General features: G+C 42.1%; 2 protein-coding genes across 6 annotated transcripts in view; one reads left to right on the plus strand and one right to left on the minus strand.

Annotated features, from left to right (window-relative positions):
- The window catches only part of SKIC3 (SKI3 subunit of superkiller complex), a 244,395-nt gene extending 233,239 nt beyond the window's left edge, over nucleotides 1-11,156 (minus strand). Inside the window, exons 1-2 of the mRNA XM_068247711.1 lie at nucleotides 11,044-11,156; nucleotides 6,186-6,274 (exon numbers count right to left, since the gene is read on the minus strand). The gene's annotated coding sequence lies outside the window, so the exon portion shown is untranslated. The remainder of the gene's footprint in view (nucleotides 1-6,185; nucleotides 6,275-11,043) is intronic.
- Nucleotides 1-12,091, plus strand: part of ARSK (arylsulfatase family member K) — a 113,235-nt gene that overhangs the window by 17,813 nt on the left and 83,331 nt on the right. For 4 of the 5 annotated variants that reach the window (XM_068247719.1, XM_068247726.1, XM_068247734.1 and 1 more), the window contains one exon: nucleotides 11,674-11,803. In XM_068247719.1, coding sequence (XP_068103820.1) covers nucleotides 11,674-11,803 — 130 coding nt within the window. Of the gene's footprint in view, nucleotides 1-5,197; nucleotides 5,574-11,673; nucleotides 11,804-12,091 lie in introns of those variants that run through there. The other variant, XM_068247741.1, reaches the window with a different exon arrangement.

Below are 12,091 nucleotides of genomic sequence, written 5' to 3' on the forward strand. Positions count from 1 at the left end.
GTTTTTAATATTGAAAATTCTAAATAAGATGGGCCATCATGGCTCCGTTGCATTAGTTTCTGAAATATTTTCTGAGGGAAGGTCACTGATCAATATGGGAGGGGAAAAAAAAGGGTGGGGCAAAATACAGGGGGAGGGGGGCTTATGAAGATCCCAAATCAGTGATTGTTTATACTGTATTTACTGTATACCCTGGGTATATAATTTACCAAAATTATAATTTAGTAATGAGTGTATATAAGACATATATTCTATGATGCAATCCTCATTGCATTTTTTTTTTTTTTTTTTTTTTTTTTTTTTGGCAATCCAATATAATCTATACCCTGCAATGACCAGCAGTTGAACTAGATGTGTCATGTGATGCAGTCCTCTTATGGATAATTTTGCTCATTTTAAGTGTAGGTTTAACTGCAAGCTGGAGGGTGCCTTACTAGGACCGTACCACGAAGGTAAACTTTACACCCGTATGCATACACACCCACAGTACATACACGTATAAACCTACATATGAGGACATACACCCACATAAGCCCCTGTACCTTTAACTAAATTCCATATATATATCTCTACCCAAACACATGTACATCCACACGCATATGTCTACCCAAATACCCACATACGTATACCCTTACGCATACCTCGGCACTGCGCAATCTGCTGGTGCTTCACCAACCCAACAAACAAGCAAGTAACAAGTAAATACCTACCTACCTACCCCCACACATACACCATATGTGTGTGTGTGAGTATATACCTACCCCACTATACATGCGTGCATTATATTATTATTATATCTTATTATAACCAACATCCATAATCAGCGATTAATGTTTATACTATATTTAACATATAATCTGGGTATATTGGTAATGTAGCAATATCTTATGTAGTAAGGAGTGTATATAAGACATATACTCTATGATGCGATGCTCATTGCATTTGTTGCCAATCCTATATAATTTATACCATGCAATATCCAGCGGTTATAATGGATGTAGCATATGATGCAGTATCCTTAGGGGTAATTCTGCTCCTCCTAAGTGTAAGTTTACGTGCATGCTGCGGAATGACTGAAACCCCCCGCCTTACAAGGGCTGTAACATGAAGGTATAGAAATTACACTTTGTACAGAACATATAAGGTACCCTACAATACCATCGAGTACGGAAGTAGGGCATGCACAATGCAATATACACACACAAAAAAAAAAAAAAAAAAAAAAAAAAAAAAAAAAAAAAAAAAATATATATATATATATATATATATATATATATATCTACACACATACACATACACACAAACATATACTGTATGTGTACACATATGTACATACACATATATACACATATACATACATACATATATATCTATCTATATATATATACACACATACCATACTATATACACACACACACGTACATACACATATCAATACCTACATACATACATATACGCATACAAATACGTATTATATGTACATGCATTACATACATACATCCATACACATACGTCTACACAACGCAACCGTGTGTATACAGTTAAGCATACATACCACAGTGATGTATAAATAAATAAATACCTACATCCACACCCCACACATGTACATATATACATGCCTGCACTTACCTACACGTGCATATGCACCCTGGAACATGCATACACATACATTACATACATGTATCATTCCTTATTGAGGTCTGGTAGTTGTCCTCCAGCCTACTATATCATAGCACTTATGGTAAAACAATAGCAATAGCAAGTTTAATTAACAGCTCCTCTCATTCCTGCACAGCTCCCTTTGGCAGGACTACTCCTCTGCATACAGGCTCTATGCAGATAGCTTATATCACTGCTGTGGAGAAACTTAAAGCAGCAGTTTTATGTCTTTGGCTGAATTTTAATACAAGTTACTACTTATCAAAGGTACTCTCACTCTAAGTATCATAATATCTGTCAGCTATTTTCCCCCACTGAGTTAAATTATCCTAGTCAGATTTATTTGGCAGCCTGCTTCAGGGTCAGGCTGGAATCTAGTCAGCTTTGTGCTCTGGGGTGACAGACTTTATTACTCTTCCAGCTATAGAAGTGGTCATTGCTCCAGGACAATATAGTCTGCCGTGAGTTTGTTTGGCTTTGATCAAAGGGATGTGCTAATTCTCTTCACTGAGTCCTACCTAAACAGCATTGACCTCTGATCTGCTCTTCTATTGTGATATCACCATTGTAGACCAATTACTTGAAACAGTTGTGTAGGAGTTGACCAAATGTGAAATACTACCAGGGTGGGTAAATATGAAAATTTGCAGAGTATTGAAAAACCTGCTTATAAGCTATCCCCCTTCACTATTACAGACGGTACAACTGGAGGAATGCTACTTATATCATACTTTTGTACTAAGCCCATTTGTACTAAGCCCTCACCAGAAAGGGGGGGGGGGGGAGGGGGGGGTCACCACACTAACTAACAAAGGACTTCTGATGCAGAAACTGCTCTTCTCAAAAAAGGGGTGGGGGGGGGGGGGGGGGGGGGCTGCACTAAGACCCCACCCTGTGCTAACAAAGGATTTCTGATGCTGAACTGCTCTTCTGGCTGGAGCAAGGACAATGGTGATATGCAGGCCATTAGATAAAACGCATCAATTTTTTACAACGTTCAGTATGCATGAGGCCTAAACCTTTGTATGTAATCTTTCCTGTACTACAGATAAGGTAGCCATACACTGTACCAATATTTTTCAATTACACACTTCAGCAGTCCATAACATTTGATCAATTGTAAATTGAATTGGGTTTAAGTATGGATCACAATTACTATCACAAGTACAAAGAAAGGCAGACTGTGCAGTGCATGGCCTGTTTTACTAGCTAGCTCAGTAGGAATGTGCAGGCCAGATTGGAACCTGCAGCTTCCTGTAAGTAACTATTCTTCTTGGTTTATTAATCGCCATATATTCCGTAGCGTCGCGATTCGCAGAGTAAATATCAAATATGCGTATGCCTTCATGCTGCAAAGGAATAACATGAAACTTACCTATCCTGCAGTTAGGTTGTTTGTTAATAAAGGATGTTGTCCTGGTTTCTTACATATTCTAAAGAATAGCTAACCAATTACTTACCTAGGACACTGTTTCCGTTTGTATTGATGGCTGTTCTATATGAAAGCTATTACTTTACTAGCCTTTGCTGGGCTTTGATTTATCTTGTCTCCTCAGCCTATATTTATGAACCTTGGCATATTATAAACCCCTGTGAGCCACTCCATCCCTGTGTCTCTTCTGTACTGGAAAGCTTCTGCCTTTCCCTATTTCTGGCTAATGACTGCTTTAATGTTATTGTAAGGCGAAGTAGGTTCATTAGCCAGTAATTAGCAACACTCTGCTTAAAAACTTTTTCTGTATCCCAAATGCTAACCATGGTTCTGTGTAAGGCAACTGATTACTTCACCTACCATGCGGCTTTGTTCTGACATGGTACAGGGTAAAAAGCTAGCTAAATGATAGACTACGTACAGTAGAATCTCCTTGTAGTAAACTCCGCTATGGAAAGCACCAGCATATAGAGAAATCAATCCTCAGGACCTGACCATGCGGCCGGAGGAATATACAATGCATAGCTGATTTTGGTACAGCAACTCCAGATATGGTAGCCGATTGGGAAGAATCTTTGAAGTTTAACACAAAGGGATTCTACTGTAGTAAGAAAATAACAAACAAACACTTACCAGCCCTTGATCCTGCGAGAATGGAGAGTTTCCTGTATCCTATTTGGGCAGAAAGAGAGAGCAGCTCTCCTGCTCTTTTCCTATAATGCCTGGGGGAAGGTACCCCTTCGGGCGCTCCACCTTTAATTCACACCTGAGCCGAATTGTGCCTGTTCAGTCCATCCCAGGGCCCGCCCAGTCATGCCCCTTTCGTTCCAGCTGTGCCTGAACTCTCGGGTTACTTGAACTCTGTATTAAATGTTAAAATACAGTCATTTAAAGGGACTCCGAGCAGTGCAGAAACTATGGAAAGATGCATATCATTTTAAAGCTCTCTTTCTCCTCTTTCCAATGATATATAAACCACCGCCCTACGCCTTTTAGTTTTCGCTATTTTCGCGATTGAAATTGCCGCGGCTGCGATTTCAATCGCGAATATAGAGAAAACTAAAAGGCGTAGAATGACAATTTAGGTGTCGCCAGAAAGAGGAGAAAGAGAGCTTTAAAATGATACCCATCTTTCCATAGTTACATTGTATTACACAGGGCGACTTTTTCTGCTGAATGGAGCTGCTGACTATGAGAAAAAGTCGCCCTGTGTAATACAATGTAACTATGGAAAGATGGATATCATTTTAAAGCTCTCTTTCTCCTCTTTCTGGTGACACCTAAATCGTCATTCTACATCTTTTAGTTTTCTCTATATTCGCGATCGAAATCGCGGCCGCGGCAATTTCAATCACGAAAATAGCGAAAACTAAAAGGCGTAGGGTGGTGGTTTATATATCATTGGAAAGAGGAGAAAGAGAGCTTTAAAATGATATGCATCTTTCCATAGTTTCTGCACTGCTCGGTGTCCCTTTAAAGTATATTAACCATGTGGAGCCATAGAATATTGGGGGAGCCACGGAACCCAGAAGAGTCCACAAACAGCCTAAATATTTGGCCTACACCACTGTGAATTCTGCCAGAACTTTGTGCTGGTTGGTTGAGACTGTTGGTTAGTTTAGTTCTGGAAAAAACGGGACTCTACTGTATTATAGTGCGGCGCATGGAGCACCCAGGATTCTGTGCAGGCACTCCATGTTTCCAATGTTTCCAAGTGTGAAGTCCATACTGAGCATATAGTCCTTTAAGGCTACTTTCACACTATACATTGCTTGAGCATCCTGAAATATAGAAGAGCAATGGTGATGTTTAGTTACATCGCAGCCAACCTATGCAATGCAACCCATACAGTGCAGCTTCATTAGCTGAATTAGTTCTAGCTGAAAGGACAACTGATTTTCAAAGTAATGCCCATGTTTTCCTATGGCTCAGTTCCCACTATACGCATTGGGACTGAAAGCTTTTTCACAATGCACTGCTATGGAAAGTTAAAGTGCATCAGTTTTTCATCATATAGTGTGAGGCCTTTTGGTCCTTTTACACTATATCAGTTGCTGTCAGTTGTAACTGAAAGGATAACTGAAATGCAGTCCAGCGTCCATGTTTTCCTATGGCCTCTTTCACACTATAAGCTTAAAAACTGAGGCAGGGAACACACTTGACTTTCAGTTTTCTGTGCGCATTTTTCTGCATACTTTTTCTGCACACCAAGTTTGTTTCCATGCAGGAAAACGCGCGCATTTTTTCACAGCAGCTGATGTAATTGATAGAGAAAACTGCCAAAATGTGCAGAGTCATCATGCAGAATGTCAGTTTTTTTTCTGCGTGCGAACAACACAGTAAGTGTGCACTAGCCCATTGATTAACATGAGTTCTCAGTTTTTCTGTGCATAAAACGCGTACGAAAACTGTCAAGTGTGTTCCCTGCCTCAAGCTTTTTCACAATACACTGCTATGGAGGAAAGAAAAACATTAAAACGCAGTAAGTGTAAAAGGGCATTAAGAGTGTGAGCACACTTACATGCTTCTGTGCATTTTTCAGAAACACATCCTTGTTAGGGTGGCCACGCACGATACAATAAAATGATCCGATTTTACGGCAATTCGATAAAAACGATCAGATCTCCCGAAAAAATCGAAAGCTTTTTTTTCATTTGACTGAAAAATCTGATCGGATTTCCCATTTCTTTCGATTTTTATCCGGAATGCCAGATATTTTTCTTCAATTTCTCTAAAGATTGTATGGTGTATGTTAGATTGTCAATTTATTAATATACACACCCAAGCAATTTTCTCAGATTTTCCAATCATTTTTATCATAATTGGGGAAAAATTGAACATAGGTTTGTGGTACATTGGTCATTTTTTTTGAAATGTTACAATCAGTCAGAAAAATTGATTGCAATTTTTAAATTGAACAGATATTTAAAAAATTGTATTATAGATTGATATGCATTGCTGAAAAATGCACAGAAGTGTACAAGTGTGCTCAGGCCCTGGAAGTATTGGATGTACAGGAATAGCATGACATTTGGGAAATAAGTATATTTTAAAAGGAAAAAAACTACAGTGTCCCTTTAAGGTGGAAACTCACTTTAAAATTTTCAGTCAAAACGGTTGTTCCCGATCATGTTCCAACATGCTACTTGTCTAATGTCTATCTGCCAAGCTTCCTAATCTGCCCTATGGAAAAAGAAGAAAGAACAACTAGTATCAGGAGAAGTCCAGCTGTGAGCTGCAGTGGGAACTACAGTATTGGGCAGCTGTAGATGGCCACTTGGTCAGTTACCAGTTACCACTAACTAGGCCATCAGCTTGGACACATGTACAACACAGTACTCACCTGGTGCTATCACAAGTTATTGTTTCGGGAGACAAAAATCTAGTGTACGTAAAAATGATAAGCAGACGTTAGATTTCCATTGCCCGAGACCTACCATTAGTATTGGTGTTCTGTTATATTATTTAGAAATGTAGTATACAGTATCCTTAGATGCCTGACATGAACAACCACTGTTTGTTCACTGACTCCTGCTCAGCTGATGCTCATTGTCCATTTGACTCTCTCCATAGAACAGAAAAAGCTTCACAGGTGTAGTTGAACCGAATTTGTATGACTGTTTCCAAAATCGTCACCAATATAAATTGGGCATGTATACAGACTTCAAGGCCAGAACAAACCTTCGCCTCTCTTGTACAGAGTAGCAATAAAGGCTTAAGTAACTATTGGGTAACAAAATTCAGTGAATTCTTCCTGTTCTGTGAATCATACTGTCATCACTAGCAAGGTGCCTATTACATGCAGCAGAAATCAGCTATTACAATGAAGTAACAGTGGAAGCATACTCTAAAAAAGTAAGGTTTCTGCTAGTAAGCATTGCTCAGACTCTATTCCTGTTAACTGGCCTTGTTAAAATATACAATCGGGAGGTAGAGCGATTTTTTTGCAAATATGTGTCATCCAGATACATTAATTACAATCGATCTTGCAAGGATTGTGAGGTAATTATGACAAATTGATATGACCCTTGGTTTACTCAGGGCCGGTTCTCTCATGAAGCAAGGTGAATATTTGTATCAGGTGCAGAGATTACAGGGGCAGCATGTTTGTAACAGCATGCAGTCGGAGTAGGAGTACAAGTGAGAGGAGAGTGAGGTGAAGAGGTGATTATTGGGGAAAAGCAGCTTGTTGTGCTGTGTGAGGATTGAGTGAGGAGGCAGGAGAGCAGCAGTGTTTCATTTGACTTGCACAGCAGAAGGGTGGAGGTGGCACTGTTGTCCTGAATGAGGAGTGGGCACATCCTCACAGTTTGCCTCAGGCAGCAAAAAGTCTAGAACCAGCCCTGGGTTTACTTAAAGAGGAACTGTAACCACATATTCAACTCATCGCCAGCATGAAGCTGACATCCACTTTATGGGGGAAAACCAAGTCTTTCCAGGAAGAAGAAGCCAAAAAACACATTAAATAGAGTGTTAAGGCATAAGCCCCGCCCACCTAATAAAGTTAGTCCGCGGCTGCATATTAATTGAGCCTGGGACGAACAGCCATCTGGGAAGTAACAGTTGTGAAAAGTAAAAAAAAAAAAAAGTTCACGTCATCTCTGCAGGACACCTCCTGCACACACAGGGAGAAGTGCACAGAGATAGCAGGAGCTGCCCGTGAGTGTGGCTCTCACTTCTCCGAGAATCTCTCTTCGTGCTCCGGTGGTCAGCAGGAATTCCTCTAGTCTTCTCATCTCCCAGCCTCTCCCTGAAGGCTGCATCACCTTGCCCCTCCTGCTAGCAGAGTGTAATATATACACTGGCCTCAATTCACGGAGCATTATCAAACGTTTATCAAACACTTTATCAAACGTTTGATAATTTACCTCATGGGTAAAATCTCACTAAGTTGTTATATATTTGTTGAACGTTTTATCGGTAAAACATTCGATAAATATATAACACCTTAGTGAATTTAAAATGAGATTTTACCCATGAGGTAAATTATCAAACGTTTCATAAAGTGTTTGATAAACGTTTGATAATGCTCCGTGAATTGAGGCCTCTGTATACCTTGCCCAGTGTTGTGCGTCGCTTCCCTCTGCTCAATTCTTCAGCTGTCATCAGAGCAGCTCAGTGTACTGAACTGTGTACTGTGCTGCAGAGGGGAGCGACACAACACTGGACAAGGTATACAGGGAGTATAGCCTGCGTTTTGCAAGAAGGAGGGAGAGAGATGCTGCAACCTTCAGGGGGGGAGGGGGGTTCGCAGGTACATGATGGTCATGTAGAGAGGGGGGAGCTCCAGTGGTCAAATAATGCTCCCTAGGTGTAATGGGTATATATATATATATATATATATATATATATTATATACTGCGACCACACATGCAGAGGGGGAGGGTTCATGGGAATACAGCTAAAAGGTATGGGGGCGACCATACTACCGGGGGTTAACGGGAAGCTTTAAGGAAGCCTGTTTTATACTTATCTGGGGCTTTCTCCGGAGCTAGTCTACTTTAGGGGACCCACCGCAAATCCCCATAGACACTTTCAGCTGGTCTGCAGAAACGGAACAAATGTCCGCTTTCACCTTGTTTAAACCCCCACAAGCCTTATACCCACGGATAGGTAAGCATATCCTGTAACGAACTGTGAGGTTTTCGGTCCAAAAAAAGTTGAAATGGGCTGTGTAGGAGCCGCCGAACGGCCTTCATCTCGGTTCCGTCGGCCATCTTCCTTCTGCTGTGCAGGTCCTTTCTTTCTCCTCATTGGAGGGTTCGTTAGCTGCCGACAGAAGCTGGCACGCCCCCACCTAACAATTCCCTCCAATGAGGAGGAAGAAACGACCTGCAGAGCAGAACAAAGATGGCTGACGGACCCGAAATTGCGGCCGTTCGGCGGCTCCTGTACAGTCAGTTCCAACTTTTTTTTTGACCGAAACCGCAAAATTCGTTAGAGGACCTGCTTAGCTACCCAGGGATATAAGGCTTGTGGAGGTTTAAACAAGCAAACGGAAGACATTTGTTCCGTTTTGCAGCCCAGGTGAAATTGTCTATGGGGATTTGCGGTGGGTCCCCTAAAGTAGACTAGCTCCCTTTCTCCTGCCTTGTTGAGGCCACTTCATCCCTCGCCATCTCACCTGGCCACTCCTGTCCCCCGTTTTACCAGCACTTGCTCCCTCGTCGCACTCCCGTACCCAGAAGCAATCGCTGTCTGCCATGGGGGAGCATGGCCGGTCCACACATGCGCAGTAAAGCACAACTCAGCTGAGTACTGAGCTGTCCAGGAGTGGCCCAGGGGAGAAGGTGATGGACTGAGCGGCCTCAAGGGGGCTGGAGGAAGCCCCAGGTAAGTATAAAGCCTAACACGACTATCGTCTCAGGTACACTGTAAAGCCAGTAAGTATAAAAGATTTATACATACCTGGGGCTTCCTCTAGCCCCTCTGCACTGATCACTTCCATGCCATCTTCCTCTGCCTTCTTGTTCGCATGCGCAGTGCGCCCCGACTCACTGAGCTAGCAGGACTGTTAATGGAAAAACAAGAAGGCGGAGGAAGATGGGGGGGGGGGGGGGATGCTGGAGGAAGCCCCATGTATGTATAAATCTTTTATACTTACTCGTCTCTGGTACACTTTAAAGAGAACCTGAAATGAAAATAAAACGTCAAAATAACCATACACAGGTCATACTTGCCTCCTGTGTAGTCTACACCTCTATCTCTTTCTCCTCTCCTGCATCCCATTCGTCCACTGTGATCAATGGAATTCGTCCTTAATTTTGAAAATGGCCATTACCCCCTAACAGCTTCCTGGTCAGCACACTGTTAAATTGTAATATCACCCACTTGAGCCATAGGGAAACATGGACATTACCTTGCACATTCAGTAGTAACTGACAGCTGCTGATATATAACTGACAGCAACTGGTTTATTTCAGTTCTGACAAAATATTGTCAGAACTGGAAGGGATCACTGTAAGAAGAAAATGGTGAGCTTCTGAGAGGAACTGATAGTGAGATAAGTATGTAATATTAATTTGCAGCTACGCATGTGTTGATTTTAAATAATTTTACTCGCTTCAGGTTCCCTTTAAGTCAAAAACAAAACGCAGTTTAATATTTTTATGGGGCTTCTTGCAGCACCCTGAAGTCATCCTGTGCCCGGGCTGTCCTTCCACGACCCTCCAGTCAGCATCAGTGACCCTTCTCAAAGTTGGTTAGTTGTGGCCGGTCACGAGGTACTACACATGCTTGGCCCTGGGCTGCATGCATTCTGATAGTAATGATTTTTCAGTACTGCACATGTGTTCTGTACTGCGCATGTGCAGAACGCTGCCGTGCACAGGAACGCGATGTGGCGCCTGGCCTGGGGCCATGCATACAGTTTATTGGAGGCCGATACAGCTGACGAGAGGATCGCAGACTGACAGCGTGGGCACAGGCTGACTGGAGGAATACTGAGAGAAAACCAGGGTTTGAGGGAATACTCTAGTAAAGGATAGGGGACCACTAGACTGCAAGGGAAGACTTTGAAGGGGAACGACTAGACCACCAGAAAATACTGCCAATGAGAAAATCATAAGTGTATGAGCACTTTGACGCTATGCTGAAACTTGATACTAACTGTGTAGAAACAGACCTGATCTGCTTTCATTTTGCTTTCTCCTCTATGGGCCCTTTTCCATTACAAACGCGATCGCAACTGCGCTGCATTTGTGACTGCACATGCTGCTTTATCCACTTGCCTCATTTGCACTGTTGGGATTGGAGCACGATTGCAATGAGAATCACGCAAGTCGACAATTGCATTCTGGGAAAAAAATGGGAGCACTAGTGGGAAATGAGCACTGCGATTTATATGTAAATCGTGGTGCTCTCACAATCAGTCAAAATCACAGCCGGTGGAAAAGGGCCCAGCCCATTACAATAAATCACCCTTTTTTCCATACATTTACCCTTTTACTTACTAAAACTGCTTTACAACAACCATTCAATTTTGTTTGTATATATAAACAAACAAATTTTAGCCTCCTTCAGCTAGTTCTGAACTTCTTCCACACATACATTGGGCGCCTTCAGATGACATCAGTCAGTTAAAGAAAAAGTGGTTACAGCCTAGTATAACAGTTACAACTGCTGGAAGGAAGAAAAAAAAAAACGTTACTCTGCCAGGAGTAAAAATGGTTCGTCTCATCACCCTCTAGGAGTCCGGTTTTTTTTTGTTGTTTTTTTCTGCTTACAGTTCCTCTTTAATGCCTACACAGACTTAGGCTGACATGGAGAGCTTTTTGCAGACACCATCTTGTTCGGTGTGAGCTGCTGGGGCCTGCAAACAGATAACTGTATCTACTAAGTGGGGTGGGGGGGCATTGAGGTGGGCACAGTGATTCCCGGGGGGACATTTAGGTGGGCACAGTGATTCCCAGGGGGGGTGCAGTGCCCCAACATACCCCAGTGTAGCGCCGCCACTGCATATCCCCATGTTTAGATCACTATGTTCACAGGAAGGTGTAGAGAGTAGAGAGGTACCCATGTAACTAACAGATAAATAAGCCTGTATGGTTAAAGTGTAAAATAATAGCTATGCTTTATTACAGGATGGACGGCTGACAACTGCTCTGGATAATCATGTTGTCTCTCTTCCTAATCTAAGTACAATGAGGCACAGCGGAGCAGCGTTTCTGAATGCGTACACAAACTCTCCGATTTGCTGCCCTTCTCGTTCAGGTACACATTAGCATTTCATGAGGGACTTGGGAGTATTTACTGCCACCAGCTGAGACATTGCAATGACAGCTATTGTGTGAGTAAACCTCAGGCACAGACTCACCCCCACAATTAATTTGCAATTGTATAGCAAAAAGATTGATTCAGTAAAACAAATAAACTTTTCCAAAATATATCTGTGCACCTAATGTTCAATAATTTCAGAGTTTTTCAGTTTAGCTTCCCCAGGGAGGGAGGAATATCCAGAGCTGCTGGCACGTTCCAACCTGCATGATAGTTAGGCAGATT

The sequence above is a fragment of the Hyperolius riggenbachi genome, chromosome 1, assembly GCF_040937935.1.
Source record: "Hyperolius riggenbachi isolate aHypRig1 chromosome 1, aHypRig1.pri, whole genome shotgun sequence".
In the NCBI taxonomy this organism is placed as follows: domain Eukaryota; kingdom Metazoa; phylum Chordata; class Amphibia; order Anura; family Hyperoliidae; genus Hyperolius; species Hyperolius riggenbachi.